This window comes from Leptodactylus fuscus, chromosome 2, assembly GCF_031893055.1.
Source record: "Leptodactylus fuscus isolate aLepFus1 chromosome 2, aLepFus1.hap2, whole genome shotgun sequence".
NCBI classification, from domain to species: Eukaryota; Metazoa; Chordata; class Amphibia; order Anura; family Leptodactylidae; genus Leptodactylus; species Leptodactylus fuscus.
The window spans coordinates 220,163,451-220,182,181 of NC_134266.1; the positions used below are offsets into that span (position 1 = coordinate 220,163,451).

At 42.4% G+C, this 18,731-nt stretch overlaps 2 protein-coding genes across 3 annotated transcripts in view; one reads left to right on the forward strand and one right to left on the reverse strand.

The window, feature by feature from the left end:
- Nucleotides 1-2,264, reverse strand: part of SARNP (SAP domain containing ribonucleoprotein) — a 50,220-nt gene extending 47,956 nt beyond the window's left edge. For both annotated transcript variants that reach the window (XM_075265694.1, XM_075265693.1), the window contains exon 1: nt 2,009-2,264. In XM_075265694.1, coding sequence (XP_075121795.1) covers nt 2,009-2,041 — 33 coding nt within the window. In that variant the 5' untranslated portion in view covers nt 2,042-2,264. The remainder of the gene's footprint in view (nt 1-2,008) is intronic.
- Nucleotides 2,265-2,478: 214 nt separating this feature from the next.
- ORMDL2 (ORMDL sphingolipid biosynthesis regulator 2) lies at nt 2,479-14,003 on the forward strand. The gene is made up of 4 exons (XM_075265586.1): nt 2,479-2,534; nt 4,651-4,825; nt 5,600-5,751; nt 11,325-14,003. The coding sequence occupies exons 2-4, from the start codon at nt 4,652-4,654 to the stop codon at nt 11,458-11,460; spliced, it is 462 nt and encodes a 153-aa protein (XP_075121687.1). The 5' UTR covers nt 2,479-2,534; nt 4,651; the 3' UTR covers nt 11,461-14,003.
- The last annotated feature ends 4,728 nt before the right edge of the window (nt 14,004-18,731 follow it).

Consider the following 18,731-nt stretch of genomic DNA (forward strand, 5'->3'; position numbering starts at 1 on the left):
ACGTTTCGGTCCCAGAAGGGCAGACCCTTTCTCAAGCAGTAGCATAGTGCAATGTGCAGGCTTTTATAGTGAAATACATGTCACTCACTGTAGTCAATAACAATCATATACATCATTAGTAAAAATGTATTTTATTGACTACAATGAGTGACCTGTATTTCACTATTAAAGTCTGCACATTGCACTATACTACTGCTTGAGAAAGGTTCTGCACTTCTGGGGCCGAACCGTTGCTATGGAAATCCTCACTTTTTTTGTTTTTTTAGCTTATTTTTGGAGGGCTGTTCATTTGCTGCATCATGTTTCTAATTCCGGCTACACCACAAACAGCTGGGGCTTTGCTCTTTGCTTGAGTGACATCTCCCACTTCGTCTGCAGTTAGGGTAAGTTATCTAAAGCAGACAGCGAAGCCCCAGCAGAAGGAGATACCCTTAAGTCTGAGACCCCACGTTCTGAAAAAAAAAAAAAAAAGAATGCAGCTTTTTTGATGTTGCAGATCTTGCGGGTTTTTGAGACAAGGCTGCCAACAAAATGAATGGGAAAAACAGGAAGTACTTATACCTCTACTCAATCCATTTCTGGCTTGGGCTCAAACCCCTCCTCTCAAAAAAACAGCAAAATCTACAAAAAAAAAAATATGCTGCATTTTCACCTTATTCTAAAGCCCATTTCAGATAATCTGCATAACAATAAAATGCTGGTTTTAATAAAAATGGAGCTACAATACACAAAAAGAAACGTCATCTTATAAAGCACTGGCATTAATTTCTTGCTGACAGATTCTCTTTAAGGGTCAGTTCACATGTGAACCGTCCGCGCGGGTTTTGACACAGAGAGAGCCGCGTCTCTCTCTGGTCAAAACCCGCATGCCGCGACGATCGCGGTCGCGGCTTTCTCCTCCTATGTCGGCTCAAATGAATGAGCCGACATAGGAGGGTGCTGCCGCTAGGCGGAAACTGCGGCCCAGCGCGCCACGGGCTTCCGTCTGAAGAAAGGACATGTCGCTTCTTTAATCCGCTAGCAGCAGCCCGCCGCTAGCAGAAAAAAGAAGCCCGGCGGGCTGCATAGACCACCATTGTAAAGGGGCGGATTTTGAAGCGAAATCCGCTCCTTTGCCCACGTGTGAACGAGCCCTAAGGCTGAGTTCACACAGTTTTGTTTTTTTTTTGGTCAGGAATCCGCCTCAAAATCAGCCTTCCAATAGAACTCTATAGGGAGACCTTTTGGAGGCTGATTTTGAGACTGATTCCTGACAAAATTCCTGAGCAAAAAAAAAGCTGTTTGAACTCACCCTAAGGAACCATGCAGGCGTGCCGCATGCAAAAAAACCCCCCAAAAACTTATTTTTTCAGCATTCTGCTCTCATCTCTGCCTCCCATTTAAAATAACGGGAGGTAAAATCAGCTGCACGTTCCACTGTGTGAGCAGGGAAACGTTATGGAAACGTTTTTAAATTGAGGACCGTGACCATTCAGGGATTGTCCCCCATTGCGCTTAAAAAAATGCAGAGAAAAAAAAAACCCTACAAGCAGAACTCTTCTCACTGCAATTTTCTGGCAGAAACCCTGCAGACCGCATTGTAGTCTATGGGGTCCGCAGGTGACCGCCTTTTAAGTTGGATTAGGTTTCCATTTTTTGGGTCCCCAACTGAACTCGAAGAATGGAAACCCCAAGACAGGTGTGAGCCTAGCGTCAGTAATGTTCAGATACTGCTCACACACAATACAAACTGTAGCAGCAAATGTAGATACTGTAACTCTGTCCCATAGACTTCTAATGTAGTAACATGAAGTTATGGATTAGATGAACTGCTACATGCTAATACATTCCTCCTAGAGAGATGTGCTGCCTCCTAGCCACCTCATTACTGGCTAGTCAGGAGAGGTGCTGGGGTATAGTTCACGATGCATTCACAGTTATACAAGCCAGGGGCTGCACACGTGTGAGGACAGACCACTTTACCACGTATGGCTGCCTGTCTTCCGCCTCAATTACTGCTCATTCTTACCTTTAGCTTGTGAATCTCTACGATGTCCGCCATATTTAACCTCACACTCGCTTAAAGTTCCCTGAGCAAGGCCGGCTACTATTGGTCAGACGTACGTGTGACGTCACGTCCAAGTCAAAGCGCGGGAATTTTGATTACCGCTCTTCGTTTTTCTCACTACAAACCGGGACACCGAGCGATAGCGAACACTGTAACTACAAGTTCACCAAGCCACACACTACACACCGGGCTTCAATGTGAGCTCTACACCAGCCAATGCGATAGGCCACCTGGGCTGCGAAACTGACCAATCAACAAACTGTAGCGTGCTTAGGTCACGGACAGAACCAACCAATCGAAGGGGGCGCGTGGAAAATGTGCGTCACAGCTCCAGCGCATGCGAAATACGTCTTGGGGGCTAAACCAATGGCGAAGCGTCACCATCTCGCAGACTGGAGTCGTCATGTTGGCTCCGCCCCGGGCATATTCCTACCGGAAGTGGTTTGGTTTCCTGGAGACCGGTGACAGGCGGAGGCTCTAGCTACAGGTGATTGCTACTGACTTTGCCCAGGAGTGAAGCGGGGTGTGGGGGATGTATTGTGTCCAGACGTGTGCTAGGGTTGTATAGGCGGGAGCTGGAAGCGGTGGCTGGCTGGGTCTGTGGTGATGTTCATTCATAGCAATGCGGGTTGATAGGGTTGAGGGCGCAACATGGCTGCTTCCTGCTACATAAGACTCATATATCAGTACAAGCCCCATAAGTGCTGTGTAGTAATAGTGACACTAACCCTGTATTACCTAGCCTATGGCCACCTGCATAGCATAACTATATATTGTGTACTGGAAGCAACCATTATATACTGGGGTGACTGTAGTGGTTTCCAGTGTATTAGGAGCTCCCTAACAATGGCTGCCTAATGACTACTACATTATCATCCCATATCTGCTCATGTACGACGTACACAGACATATATATATATAATATGTTATCGCAACAGCAGTATAGCTGTACTTATATCACCAACATATTATTAGACTATATTCACACCTTCTGGTTTCTATCTATATGTGCTATTAGACTATATTCACACCTTCTGGTTTCTATCTATATGTGCTGTATTTGTCGCCCCCACGCTCTGAATCCTGTCCAGATTTTTACCACTATCTGTAAACTAGGAGGAATAACCAATTACCAGACTTGTCACCGGTCCTTGTTACTGTACAGCTTTCACACACTGCAAAATAATCTATTGTCTCCTGAACTCAAGAGTTTAGTATATATATAAAAAAAAAAAACTCTACATTTGCACCTGCCTTCAGGTTTCCGTAGCTGACCACCATGAACTGAAACCTAATCTGCCTGGAAAAAGCAGTTACCTGCAGAGACCTGTGGACCACATAGATTGTAATGCTTGCAAGACTTTCTCTCCATTTTTTTAAGTGGATTTGGGGACGGTAATCCCCCAGATGGAGACTGTTTGTTGGTGTGAACCTAGCCTTAGATACATTACATTAAATCCCACATCATTGTAAGCAAAGGCCTCTGGGAAGGTCGGCATGATGTTAAAGGGAGCGCCTTCTATTGGGTTGCATGACTGAGGCTCTGTCTTCCTAATTACATCATGGAAGACAGACTTGCACATCCTCAGGGAGCGCCCTCTATTGGACTGCATGACTGAGGCACTGACTTCCTAATTACATGATGGAAGACAGATTTGCATATTCTTCCCATGTTACATTATTTAATAATAATAAAAAAAGCTTCCTAGACTGAACTCAGCTCTGTGAATTTGAAGTCACTACTAATAAAATATGGTTCATTGTTATATATTAGTAGCTGCATGCATGATCATACAATATAATCATACAACCATTGACGGCTGTATGTGGACAGGGTTTTAGCCCAATGCACGTATAGCTAAGTAAGCATGCACCGTATTGATCCGATTCTGGCTCACCACCCACACCCCACAAAGCAAACGAAATGTGCTTCCCATCATAGTCTTCTCCAGTAATCACATTCAGGCTCACTGGCCGCCTCCACCAATCATGAGGCTCACTATACTCCATTATATCGCCTCACTCCTAAGTGCACTTCCTCCATTACATCACCACTTGCCCTTATCCACATGGCTCTCTGTTCCTCCATTAAATCCCCCCTCACCATCATCCATATGACTCACTCCTGGGCCTTCTCCTAACTGATGTGTGCAGCATGTGCCATGTCTGCTTAACAAGCAGGGAAGGTTTTTTTTGTCTGTCTGGTCGCCATTTGCAAACACTTAGGCACACTGGCAACCGTTTTGACCGCCATCTGGAGCTCTGCCACATGGGTGGCAGTACCTCTTACTCTTATCTGTATGCCTTTATGTTTACCCTCTATTAGAGATCAGCGAGTACTGTTCGGAACTCCCGTTTCGAATAGCACGCTCCCATAGGAGCGTGCTGGCTGCGTCCATAGGAATGAATGGACGCAGCCAGCACGCAGGGGGTTAAGCGGCCGGATGTCGGCAAAGTGTGCGTGCCGGCCGCTTCTGTGCATTCCTATGGGTGCGTGCTATTCGAAACGGGAGTTTCGAATAGTACTTGCTCATCTCTACCCGCTATCTTAGATATGCTTTCAGTGAAACATGCCATGTTAAAACTTTCTCTTTCTCTTCTAGGATGAATGTTGGGGTGGCACATAGTGAGGTGAACCCCAATACTCGGGTATTGAATAGTCGAGGAATATGGCTGGCCTACATTATTTTAGTAGGCTTTCTTCACATAATCCTTTTGAGCTTTCCCTTCTTCAGTGTTCCTGTTGTTTGGACCTTGACTAACGTCATTCACAATCTTGTAAGTTACATATTGGATTTCTTATTGTGATAAATTTGGTTTTGCCACCAAAGAAACGTATCCCAGTGAAAAAGTTTAGTGTTTGATCAGTGATAGTCTGACCAATGGGGACCAGCGATCACATAAACAGGAGCCTGCAAGTGCTTTATGTGAATGGAGCAATGGTGTACATGCATGGCCACCACGCCATTTACTTCTATAGGACTGACAAATATGGCTCTGGGGTACTTCCAGAATCTCTTTCTTCCAGTCACTGGAAGCCCCTGTGGTTGGACCCCAGAAATAAGAGACTTATGCTGTGGACAACGGATAAATGTCATTGGTGGGAAAACTCCTTTACTATAATTTCAGAGGCCATAAATAGGTGGATGTAGGAGGTGAAGGCAAATAAATAGTGTTAGCATACATTACCTTGCTGAAATTCATTATTTATGTGACTTAAATTAAGTTCATCTAGATGAAAGGAGAAATAGAAGTCCTTTACATTTCCTATTTGTCTTTAATCAAGTCTTGGCTTTGACTCAAAAGACGAATCGCAAGAAACTTCATGTTGTTCCAGCTATAGACTTAATCCTTGCCTCTACAAACTATCTTGTGGTATATGATAATACAATATTTGAATCCAAATTGAGTTGTTGTTGTTGTGTTCCTTTGGATGAAAAATTAAATTCAGTTGTAGACATTTTGACATAATAAAGTACTAGTTGTTAGTGTTAAATGTTAAGTTTGCACATGGGACAAATTTAATCCATTCTCCTTTGATTTATACTACAGGTAATGTACCTGTTCCTGCATACAGTGAAAGGCACTCCATTTGAGACCCCTGACCAGGGTAAAGCACGACTCCTTACTCATTGGGAGCAGATGGATTATGGCATCCAGTTCACTTCTTCTCGCAAATTTCTTACCATAACACCGATTGTTTTGTAAGTATTCTTCTGTCAGTTGTTTTCAGAATTCTGTTTAAGTACTAACAAAACTGATATCTTCCTCTATTCTTGTGTTCTGATCTTGACCCCTGTTTTGCTGTCCATGATGTTACTGAATAATATGACCATAGTGAGGATTGATCATGTGATGCTGCAAAGAAGCATTACCAGTAAAAGTTTTTACGCCCCCTTCCTTGTAATTGGCAAAGAGACACTTGACTGGCACAACTCCGTTGGGTGTGCATTCACAAAGGGAACTGACCACACACCAAAAAATATATATAAGGAAAAATATGTAACATTCATCACATCAAACGAAGAGACCGTGTACAATTCAGTTATCCATTATTGCTGCAACGTTTTAGAATCTGTGTGTAGTCTCAACTTAAAACCTACCAATGGCCGTTTCCCTGTTCTCAGAGATGTCGTGTCGCCACTGTTTCAAGTCCCAAGCCTTTGCCTGATGAAGGGACTTGATTCCAAAATGTTGCAGCAATAATGGATATTGTACACCATCTCTTCTTTTGATGTGACTACTGTAAGGCTAAGGCCCCACGTAGCAGGCTGCAGTGAAAAAGGGGTGCTTGAAAAACCACAGCGACAACGGTTTTGGAAATCGCAGCATTTCCCCTGGATGGGATTCGCTAGTCCATTCACACGGAGTAAACGCGCGCTCATTTTGGCAAAATACACATGTAAAGAATACACATGTAAAAAATAAGACTCCCATTGACTTCAATGACATTTTACACGTGTATTGATGTGTATTTTGCCGTGTTTTTTTTTTTTTTTACACGTGTAAAAAAATGTCATTGAGGTCAATGGGAGTCTTATTTTTACACTTGTATTTTTTACATGTGTATTTTGCCAAAATGAGCGCGCGTTTCCTCCGTGTGAATGGACCCTTTCAGTGTATGCATTCCTGGGTGCCTGAGCAGTGAAGCTGGTTGTAACCCCTCAGCTTCATTGAAGAACTGCGCAGGCAACACCAAACTGACAAGTTTCCTTCAAATATACAGTGGAGTGTGGTACGAAAAGCTGCACAAACCTGTCACCATGGCAGCTCCTGTGTCTTCTTGAATCAAATCAAAAAAAGCTTTATTGGCACGTCCGAATAGATATTTGGCATTGCCAAAGCTAATAAAGTGTGTGGGGGGGGGGGAGTTGGACTCGGGTGGGTGAGTGGTGGGTATGGTGGGGGGGGGGGGTGGTTTGGGGTATAACAGTCCGTGGAGTCTCATCTTCCTCTTTGTTGGTGACTGTTATATGGGGAGGTGGGGCGGGGCGGTTGGTTTAGGGTATAACAGTCCGTGGAGTCTCATCTTCCTCTTCGTTGGTGACCACTATATGGGGATGTGGGGGAGGGGTGGGGCGGGTGTATTGGGATAAATATAACAGTCCGTGGAGTCTCATCTTCCTCTTGTTTGGTGACAGCTGGACACGTATTGGGCAGCGATCTCCACAGTGGTCTCTTCTTCTCCCAGTAGGATGTAGAGTTTCCTCTTCTCGTCTGCAGATATGAAGTCTGGGATGTGGGCAGAGAGTCTTTGGTAGTAGACGGCCCTCACAGCTGAGTATTTGGTGCAGTGTAGCAGGAAGTGGGTCTCGTCTTCTAGGGCCCCCTGGTCACAGTGCTGGCACAGTCTGTTCTCCCGTGGCTTGTACGTCTGCCTGTATCGCCCCGTCTCCATCTCCAGGTTGTGGGCGCTCAGTCTGTACCGGCTCAGGGTCTGTCTGTGTTTGGGGTGGCGTATTCTCTCCAGGTAGGTGGCCATGGTGTAGTCCCTTTGTAGGGATTGGTACACGGTGAGTTTCTTGGAGTTATTTATTTCGTTTCTCCAATCTTCAATGTACCGCTCTCTGTTTGCCTCTGTGGTCGCCTTTATTTCGGCCTTGGTTATCATCTGTTGGTGTTTTTGGTTTGGTGGTTGGCTGTTGTTTGGTTGGTGAGTGTCTGGTTTGCTCAGGTGGCTTAGCCATGTTTGGTGGTGGTAGGAGTCGGGCTTGCTCCCCTGGATGTGTGCCTGGAAAGCTAGCGCCCTCTTCTGTATGGTGAGCCATAGGGGGAGTCTGCCTAGCTCAGCCCTGCAGGCCATGTTGGTGGTGTTGCGATGGACATGATGATATAAATTGCGTAACGAGGTTCATAAAAATGGCTTGCTACCGTAGGTTCAATGTGGAAGAGTTGGACTGGATCACACTAAATACTTTTGTGATGAACTGTGATGACAAAATGTGAGCTAGGTGTTCTTGCTCAGCCTGAGCGTCCTCATAAAAGTATTGTTATATAGAAGGGTAAATCCATACCCTAGGTGTGAATGGCGCCGTTTCAGGTGTATAGAGGAGATTCTGTAGTAAATCTGACACGGAGAGCATGTTCTTATAGCAGTAAAGGGGGAGATCCAGTTTACATCAGTGTCAATGGTTGGCAGTATCTATTGTGTATGAATATGTATTGACTCTTGCCTTCTGGTTCATATTTTAAGAAATACAACTAGGTTTTGCTATTTTTTGGAACGTCTAAAAGATAAAGCTTCTGGTGATTCATGACTAGATTGCTTTGATGCATGTCTGACGTGACGTTTAGTCCTGTGATTTCAGGGGTCATTTATTATGCACTTTACCTGAGCTCTATTTAATGAATATGTCTTGTTTCTGACGTGGAGCCTTCCTCTAAGGCCAGATTCACAAGGATTATCTTAGTTAGATATGAAAAAAAAATTCAAGGAATTAGAAGTCTTGCTATGGGTTTTAAAATTCACATTTTGTCCTCACACAGATTTCACAGTGTATTCCTAAGGGTGCAGTTAATTTTGTCATATATCGTGCAGCTGGAGTTTTTCTGCTGTATGTGAACATGCCCTAAGAAATACGATTAATATAGTCTTGAGCTTTGCTAATTCCCACAAACTAGAACTGGATGTGGGTTTATTGAAGCCTCTGTATTATATTCAGTGTAGTCCTCCTTTGGAGGATATGGCATGATTATAAGGTCCGGGGCGGGGCAGGTTTTACAGGTTACACAATGGTAATTATCATTGTGGCATGACAACATGTTTTTAACAGCTTGCAGTGCGTATTTTTGGCAGAAGTAAACTGTATGATATATATAATTGTGTGTGTATATATATAATATATATAAAATTACACACAGAACTATATATATTATAAAGTTCAGTAAGACATTGTTCTGATTCAAGTGCATGTATAGTCATGAGAAAAACTAAACGCGCCGTTTTAATTCTACGGTTTTATGTATTAGGACAAAAAAAAAAAATCAGTTCCTTAGAAGGCCTTAAAATTGGGTAAATACAACCACACATGAAAAACACACAACAGATTCCTCCATGTCATTAGTTAGGCAACAAATTGAAGCTAACAATGGAGAAAGCAAATGTGAAATACATCTCATGAATCAATAACATGCAGCCACTTTTAGCAACAGTAACATGAAGTAATGTCCATGTCTATTTGTCTCTCACTGTGACCTAAAGAAGTTTTGCTCCATTCCTTTTTACAGCATTGCTTCAGTTTATTGAGGATTTGGGCAATTGATTCTGTACAGCTCTCTTAAGATACAATCATAGCATTTCAATTGTGTTGAGGTCTGGGCTGTGAATGGGATTTTGCAGCACTTTGATTCTTATCTATCCGTTCTGTTCTGTGATGCAGTTTTGGCCAAACTTTACCTGTTGGATAGATGGCCTCACGTTTGACGCTTATTTTGTACTGTTATGAGCTTAAACATTTAATATGGGGCCTGTAGAGTCTCGGACAGGGGTCGGCAAATCCCGCCACACGAGCCATAACTCCACGCCACTGAACGCAGCTTCCCATCCGTGTGTGGAATAATATTCATGATCGTTATGCCACCATTTTTTCATCCTCTTCCAGCTCTTCTGCTTTAGTTTGCAGAGAGCAGTGTGGTACTATAGAGGAAGCTCAGTAATATGTACAGGCACATGGTCCTCCACTTGCTGTTTAACTATGGATGGGATTGTTAGGTGCAGCTGCTGGAGGCTGAGAAAATGGGAGCGGAGCGATCATTGGTAATAAAGCACAAGGTGGGTTAATACTGTGTGCTCTAAACTATGTTGGGGTTTAATACTCTGGGGGGATTCAAATGGGGCAACATACGGCGTGGGGAACTTATAGTGGGACACTATACTGGGGGGCCAATATGGAAAATTGTACTGTGTATAGGGGGAAATTTGAAGCATTATACCATGTATAGGGGGCAGTAAGGAGCATTATAGTATGTATAGGGGGCAATAAGGAGCCTTGTTCTGTGTATAGGGGGGCAATAAGAAGCCTTGTATTGTGTGTGTGTGTGTGTGTGTGTGTATATATATATATGTGTGTGTGTGTGTGTGTATATATATATATATATATATATATATATATATATATATATATATATATATATATATATATATATAGGTCCTGGCATTCTGCTGCACAATTTTGTTAGAATTTTTTCAGGTTCACACAGCTGCAATTGTAGGGTAATCTATTTTCTGTAAAATAGCTGTAAGTCCCATTATAATAACTTTTGTAGTTACCAACTCCATTAATTATTGTCAGAGTACCTTGTCCTTGATTTTTTATTTTTTTTTTTATTTAAGTTGGCACACTGTACAAAAAGGGGTTACCTACCCCTGGCCTATGATGTAGCTCTTAGATGTGTTTTGACCTTGGGGGGAGGGGTGAATTTTTTTGGGATGTCCACGACTTGAAAGATTGTCAGCTGTCTTGAATGTTTCCACTTATGAATAATATTTCTCACTGTAGGATGAGGTTAGGGCTGGGAAGTAATGACCGAAAATCAAACTCTCGATTAATTCCACCTTTTACTTTAATTACAATTAATTTAGGGCATTCCCATTGCCTAATTTTAAAACCTTTCATTATGTCCTGATATGTGAAATCATATGAGTGTTTTATTTTTATTTTTTCTCATGACTGTATCCAAAATAAAAGGGGTTTCCCCACTATTAACATTTTATGTCCTATCCTGTGTTTAAGGAATAAGTGTTTGATTGCAGGTATTGGCTGCTGGGACCCTCAGCGATCACGAAAATGAGGGTCTATAGGTGGCTCATGTAAATGGAGTACCATGCTCTATTAATTTCCATAGGACACCAGTACAGTGATTTCCAGCAGTCCTAAAGTGATCGTATGTGCACCATTGATCCATTCACCGAGGGCAATTTAACTTGCCATAGCAGTTGCAGTAGGGATTTGTTCATGTGGCAGAATTTGGCAATGATTTTGAGGTGGATCCCGCAGATAATACAGCTACAAAATTCACTCCTCTGTTTCTGATCATTCATCTCTCTATCAGTGGCTGAAAGTCTCAAATTCCTCCTCCATTTCTACTGCTGTTAGGGCTGTGCTGGGCCTAGTTATACCCTGCAGTGTGCTCATGTGATTTGACACCATGCAATTGCTGAAACCGAGAGGCTAATAGAGCAGTCTTCTCCTTTCATTGTCTTTACTCACTTTCTACACATAGAACCAACATCTAGCACAAAGTAAAGTAACCTATCCATGTGTTTTCTTTCCACCAGATACCTCCTTGCCAGCTTTTACACCAAATATGATGCTGTCCATTTCCTTATCAACACATTATCACTGCTCAGTGTCCTTCTTCCCAAACTCCCGCAGTTCCACGGAGTCCGGATATTTGGGATCAATAAATACTGAAGATAACAGATGAGAATTTCCACCTGCTGCCTGTGACATGATTCATGTTCTGCATGATCAAATATGTTGGGAACGTTATTCCCAGTATGAAGCTGAAGATACCTGGCTGTATAATATTGTGTTTTATACTGTGATGTTTCAAGATTCAGACAGAAGGATAATCAGTCGATCATATATACAAATTATTACTGCAGAAGTGACATTATGGACATAACCGGGGTGGGGAGGGGTATTCCAATGGCTTAATTTAAATAAGATAAGTGAGCTTTGTTGTCTCAAGATGATGTACACGAGCTGTGCGGCACACACAGAAGGAAGATCTGCTGTAATTCCACAAGCCCTTATGTTAAGTATTAAATGTGTTTTCTCTTTTTATTTTCCATTAAAGCTGAGCTAGTTCTGACAGCTTCATTTTGCCCTGTGCTATACAGACAGTTTATCAAAATTACAAAAAAAAAAAAAAAAATGGAACCCATAAACTTGTACATTCCCATATCTAGGATGGGATTTTATGTTAGGGTCACTTTTGACATCATCTATTCTAAAAGATGACATAGATAACCCTAAATTTCCTACCTAATAGCTAAGAATACTTGGCTATTTACAAAGCAGCGTATGATATCAGAATACCTTCTTTAGACTAAGGCCCCACGGGCCGTATCCGCAGCACTAAAGCACTGCGGGAAGAACCGTTGCGTGAACACATTGTGGTTCTTTCCGCAGCGCTTTTAAGAGAAAGTTCACAGAGTTCTCCTCTGCGGACTTTCTCTTAGAATTATATCTACGGGAAAGCCACCGGCGATTCCGTAGATATAATTGGCATGCTGCGATTTGCAAAGCCGCAACGGCTTTGCAATTTGCTGCATGTCCGCACTGCGTTTTTTTCCGCAAAGTGGACATGGGATTTGCATGAATCTCATCCCTTTTGCTTGCACTGTAAAACGCTGAGATTTTTCCTGCTGCATTTACATCCCGTGGGGCCCCAGCCTTAAGGATCAGCGTAATAGACTGCTTTTACTGTAGCCCTTTGGATATCTATATGTAGTTTGAAACTAAATTCAGATGTAAACACTACGGTGAAAGCTCCTCATTGCTTGTAATGATTAGGAGATGATGTTCTGTATACTAAACAACATACCAATTTTACATCTGAACATGTTAAGCCACATGTAGCTATTGGGGGGGGAGGAAGGGGTTCCAAAGATGACCACATAATTCCTACTCCTACCTTTGCAGTTCCCACATTGTATGCCAACCTACTTCCCTCTGACATGATAAATGCTTGAGAGCAGACACACCTAAGCATGTTGGGTGGGAGAACAGAATGTCAATTGCAGGTTGAAGTTTGCAGGGATATGGAGTTGGAGTCCTGACCAATTTTGGGTAAAAAGTTACCTACTCCATTTTCAAAATAAAATTACTTTTATTACATTATACAATTATTAATATTGTACAGTTAGATTTATAGTTTGTTGCATAGGAATTTGATCACTGTCCTGTTAAAGAATTAGAGGGGCTTTACTGTTTCTGATGGACATTGACTGTGACCCATTTATGAAGGATTCAGGCTAGAGTCACACAACTGTATGTTTTCTGGATTTACTGGTCTGAACGATATGTCAGTGCAGAACTACTAGCATCATAGTTATCTATGCTACAAGAAGTGTCCCCCCTCCCCCCCAACAACATACTGTTCTGTACCAATTACTCTACAGGACGGTATCACACTGGGATGCAGAGAATCCTACCATCATAGATAATTATACTGCTAGGAGTCGTTGGAATCCAGCTTTAGTTGGTCTGGCCTACCGACTCCACAGCCCTGGTAGTTTGTGCACCCCCGCTCTACAGGATACTAACATACTGGTTTTTAGAGTTACACTGTCTAAACATCACATTATTATCAATGATCTGGTTATAGGCAGTAAGTCCTTAGAAAAACCATCCTGTAGCATTACTCAAACCCTCTGCTCAAGGCAGAATTGCCAGTAAGTTGAGAACAAGCTATGACATTACCATTGTAATGAATGTACAATATGACATAGGACCAGGAAAATGGACAAAATTGTATAAAGTGCCTGAAGCACTATAGGGTATGGCAAGTGTGGGGTGGGGGCGACAACTGCAGATCTTACATGTGCTATAAAATCTGGGTGATTTAATGTGGCTGTGGGCATTTACTTAGCTGTCAAGAATCATTACATTTACAGTGCTCTGGATATTTTTAATGACTTTACCAGCTCCTGTAATACAAAAAAATGGATTGATCAACTAGTTACATCCAAGGGGCTGTTGAAAGAGAGAATATCTTAAAAAAAAAAAAAAGCAAATGTGAATATGTGCAACTCTGCTTACATTTGTAGCAAATCATCAGATAAGCTTGTTTCACAGTGCAAAACTAGAATCCTACAGTGAGGTCCAGTAAAACTGTGCAGGTCTAGGTGGCCATCTTATGGCAGTGTGTGGCCTTCAGCAGAAATCACACCCCTTGTGCAGGGGAGATTATATATATATATATATATATATATATATATATATATATATATATATATATATATAAAATTACATTTATTCCTGGCCCCAGACATGGGAACAGATCTCAGTGAAAACATATTCCAAGTGACAGTCTTTCCTGTAGATCTCTGAGAAGATCATCCCCTGTTGTTGGCAAGATATATCAGGACCATAGACTAATATGTGTCTATGTATACATAGCACATACCAATTACACAGAAACACTGTCAGTCTTGTTAAGTTTGACAGAACTTGGGCAGGAAAAATTGGACGAGCACAATATATGCTAACAAGGCATGACATAATACACACGCATGGAAACAATGCTTCTGATATGTTACCCTTAGATTAAGTTGGGCGGCATACCTGATGACCAAAGGTTTACTTTTTCGGTGATCTTCACTTCTGTAGTTTGATCTATATCTGTATATAATGTATATTGCAGAAATAATGTTCTGACATTGTATGCAAATAAATTCATATCAGACAGTATGTGCAATGAACTTTTTATTTCTGCACCTTAAGGCTGGGTTCCCCGAATTCTATTGCTAAAAATTTCAGGTTGGAGCTTTTGCATTGTTGTTCCTTCAGGAATTGCTAGTATGCCAGTGCTTTCAGCCTTTCTATTGTACAGGTTGAATACCACAGTGAAATCCTGCAACATAAATTGACATGCTGTGGGTTGAAAACTGGCAGTGAAAGTCAAGTTGTGTTGCAGGAAGATTATGGCAACACTGCAACTTTTTGTGACAGTGCAGATTAATTTTAACTACTGATTGAGAGCTACACTCCTTGTGAATGCATACTGCAAAATGTATTGTATTGTGAAAATCAATGTGTACCTCTAGCCTTAGTTTTATCCACTCTTACCAGCACCAACTGAGACCATCCACCCCCGAGGGACAGGAAACTTATGGTACAAAAAAAAAGGTGGAGCCTCTCCTAACCCTCAGTTCTTTCCTGCCGTATGGGTAGGCGTACCTGGTGGCATAGGAAGAGTTGGTCCTGGTAGGGGATTGCCTCCCTCTTTCCACAGCTGTGGCCAGGTTTAGAGTCGGTGCTGATTCCCCGGCTATGCACCATTGGCGTTCCTGGTGCGGGTTTTCCAATATCCAAGCAGAAAAGAGAGGTTTTCCTTCTGGTCATATGCGGAGGTCCTTTTGGAAGATACAATAGACAGACTTGCCAAGTCCAGAGATAACAGCTGGGTAGAAGCCAATATGAAACAAAAGGGTTTTCATTTAGCAACTCACTCCACAATAAAGATTCAAAATTCAATAAGGAATGTCGCCAGGTGGGAAGGTGGAAGGACTGAAGAATTTCCTTCCTGCCTGGAAGAAATTTCATAAGGCGGCCCTGGGATTCTGGCCCTGGGAGTAGGCCTAAAGTTGGAATTCTCTTTTCTTCCGCCTTCAAGTTTTCAAATTATTAGAACTCATACTTCCCTAACTTCTCAATCGACTCTGGAATTGGAAGTGAAGAGTCTGATCTTGAATAGAGTGCCGATTCCAATTCCCCAGGAAGAACAAAGGTAGGGGTTTTACTCACATTTGTTCTTGGTAAGGAAACCTGATAGCTCCTACAGAATAAGTCTAAGAACATTAGATCAGTACCCGTCTTACAAGAAATTCTGGATGGAGACAGTGTAGACAACAGTGAGATTACTAACCCTTAACTGCTGAATGGCGGTAATAGACCTGAAGGACACTTATTACGATGTTCCAATATTTCCAGATCACCACAGGTAGCAGTAGAGGCCCTACCCTTTGGGATCTCCATGGCCCCAAGAAGCTTTACCAAAATCATGGCAGAAATGATGGCACATGTATAAGACAAAGATGTTTTGTTTATAACATAACTAGATGTCTTTCTCATTGTTGCAAGATCCAGGATAGAATTTTCAGAAAGTGTCAAGGTGGTACAGAACATTGTGGAGGAATTATATTGGATTACGAATCTAGAGAAGTCAAACTTAGTTCCATCCTAATGGAAAAAGTTTCTAGGGATAATTCTAAATTCCACAGCTCCCCCCAAAATCTATGTCCATTCTGGGGACCCTCACAGCCTGTATTCCAGCAGTAGCTTGTGCTCAGAGCCACTCCTGAAACCTGCAGTGGGAATTCTTGGCAGCCTAGCATCCGGAAGAAAAAAAAAATTGTAGACAGATTTATGTGGGTGTCTCGGCCAACAAAAGAAACCCTGGCCTGGTGGTTAGTTAGGGGTCACCTAGAAATTGGAATTCCATGGAAGATCTCAGACCCCCTAAATATTACCAAGGATACCAAATCCTGGGGGTAGGGTGCTCATATGGGGGGAGGATTAGGAATTCCAGAGCTCCTGGTCAAGCAGTCTTTCTCAGGCCACCTCAAATCAGAAGGAACTAATGGCGGTTCTGGAGACCCTGAAAGCTGCAAGTCAGGGTATTCAGACTTGCCATTTTAGGATCATGTCCAACAATGGGACTAGAGTTTCCTACATAAACAGGTAGGGGGGTATGAGGCCGCTTCCCCTTATTACAATAATGACCCGGATTCTCCAGCTGTCAGAGCCTCTGGCTCCCCCGTTATCTGTCCTACATATCAGGGAGTCAGACAATTTCAAAATGAATTGTTTGAGCCATCATAGCCTCAAACAGTGGGAACTGAACCCCTTCATCTTTTTAGAGACCACTAGAACTTGGGGGTGGTCCTGAAAATAGATTTCTTTGCCAGTCAATCAAACAAGAAGAGGTGGAGCGATTTATTTTTTTCCCCCTAAAGCCAGAGAAATCCCCCTTTGGGGTGGACACTCTGCCACAGGTGGATTTCAATTTAGCTTACGCTTTTTCTCCCTTCTTTCTCTTTCTAGAAGTTCTGAGAAGGATCAGGGAGTATTGAGCAAGGGTCATTCTAACTGTCCTCTTTTGGCTCTGGAGAGCTTGACTTACCTGCCCAGAATTGTGGCAGTTTTGGACCCTTGGATTCTCCCAGTGACCCAGGACCTTCTATTGCATGGCCCCATCTCCAACCAGAGTCCAGCCACTTGCATTTGATCGACTGGAATTTGAGTGGAGATTGCTAGCCTCATTGCCACTCTTCTATTTTTTTTTTTTTTATTTTTTTTTTAGGCATAAAACTGGTCACTACTAAAATTTATGCTAGGGCTTAGTTCCACTTTATCAAATTCTTGGGGCTTCTCCGGGTGAGCTTAGGAATATGGAGTTCTTTCAGAATGCCATAGAAAAGTGGCTTTGCAGTAGCTCTTTGAAAGACTAGGTTTAGGCCCTTAGTGCTAGATGTTAATTGGCTGACGATCCCTGGGTTATTAGGTTCATCAAGGCGACCTCTCCAAAGATCACGTCGCATAGGGGGATTACAGGCTCTATACAGTGACAGTCTTTACTGTCTACTCATCTTTACTGTCATTACAGATGATGGGGTAATCTGATCCAGCTTTTTTTTCTTTTCCTAAAGTAGCCTGAAAATGTCATAGATCTCAGGAGATAGCATAGATGGAGAGGAGAACTAACTCAAGCAGGAGAACCAATGTTTGGATGTAACACATTGCCTAGTGCAGTATTTGTCCTCTACCTTCCTCCTGGAGGAAATCTACTTCCCTTTTTGTTCTTTATTCAGGTCACAACAAAGGGAAGGCAGTCTCTAAATGTAGTTTGGCTAGTAGGGCTGAGCCGATCTTGAGATTTCAGGATCGTTTTTAAAATCCGATTTTTCGATCATTTTCCAGCCCATCCCAATCGTGAAATTTGCTTGATCGCCGATTGGGATCCGATCTTTCCCGATCACTCAACCCTATTAATGATATATACATGAATAGGGTTGAGCCGATCTTGACATAACCTCCGACCTCGATCCCACTGGAAAAGATCCTATTGGCTAGGCAGGTGAGAGGAGCAATCCTTGATTTACAGTTCTTTGTGTAGATTTATCTACCTATGCCAGATAACAGGCATAGAAGTTGCAAACCTCCAGTTTATGACTTTTTAAATGCCTTAGGCAACGTTCGAAGAGTCTGCCGAAAATCAATGAGGTCTGCCAGGTTCCGAGTGTAACCCGCTGTTTTAGCAGTCCGCTTCTCTGTTGTTTGAATCCTCTAACAGACTCGAACAATTGAGAGCCATCACTAGTGTGAACCAAGCAGGTAGTGGAAAGGGTGTTTTTCCACAGCCCTCATCAGTTCCCTAAATGGGGCCATGACAAGAGAGTGCTTTGAATTCATCATTTGTGTGACTTTTCTGGCATAAATTACAACTGAAATCTAGGCTTAGATTTATTGTATAGCTGTATGAATGCAGCCTACAAAGTTCTCTGAAGAAGATAGTGCTTGGGCTTGACATAGTATCAGAATAGAATATAGTGAACGGTTATACTCAGACAACCAAGTCAATTCTTGGCCATCCTTCTTTCCTTCCCCCCATGGATCATGGACACCACATTGCTAAGACACTTGGTCATTTAAATAGAGCTTCAGTGCTATCTTTTCCCAAATAACTTGTTCACGGCTAGTCCCACCCTACCCATGCCAATGACTACACATCCAAATAAATTAGAGCTACCAAAATGTTTGATTGCTCTCAATTTGAGGATTCTATGAATTGCAATGGAGAAGGGTTGTACATTTTACTACCATTACTATGGCCATCACCAATGCGGTCTCGCCAACAGTGCAGAGACCGCATATTTAAACTTAGACTTACCAACTGCAGAAATATAACATACAGGAGTCTACATTTATTGTCTTCCAGCTTACGATCACCTTCA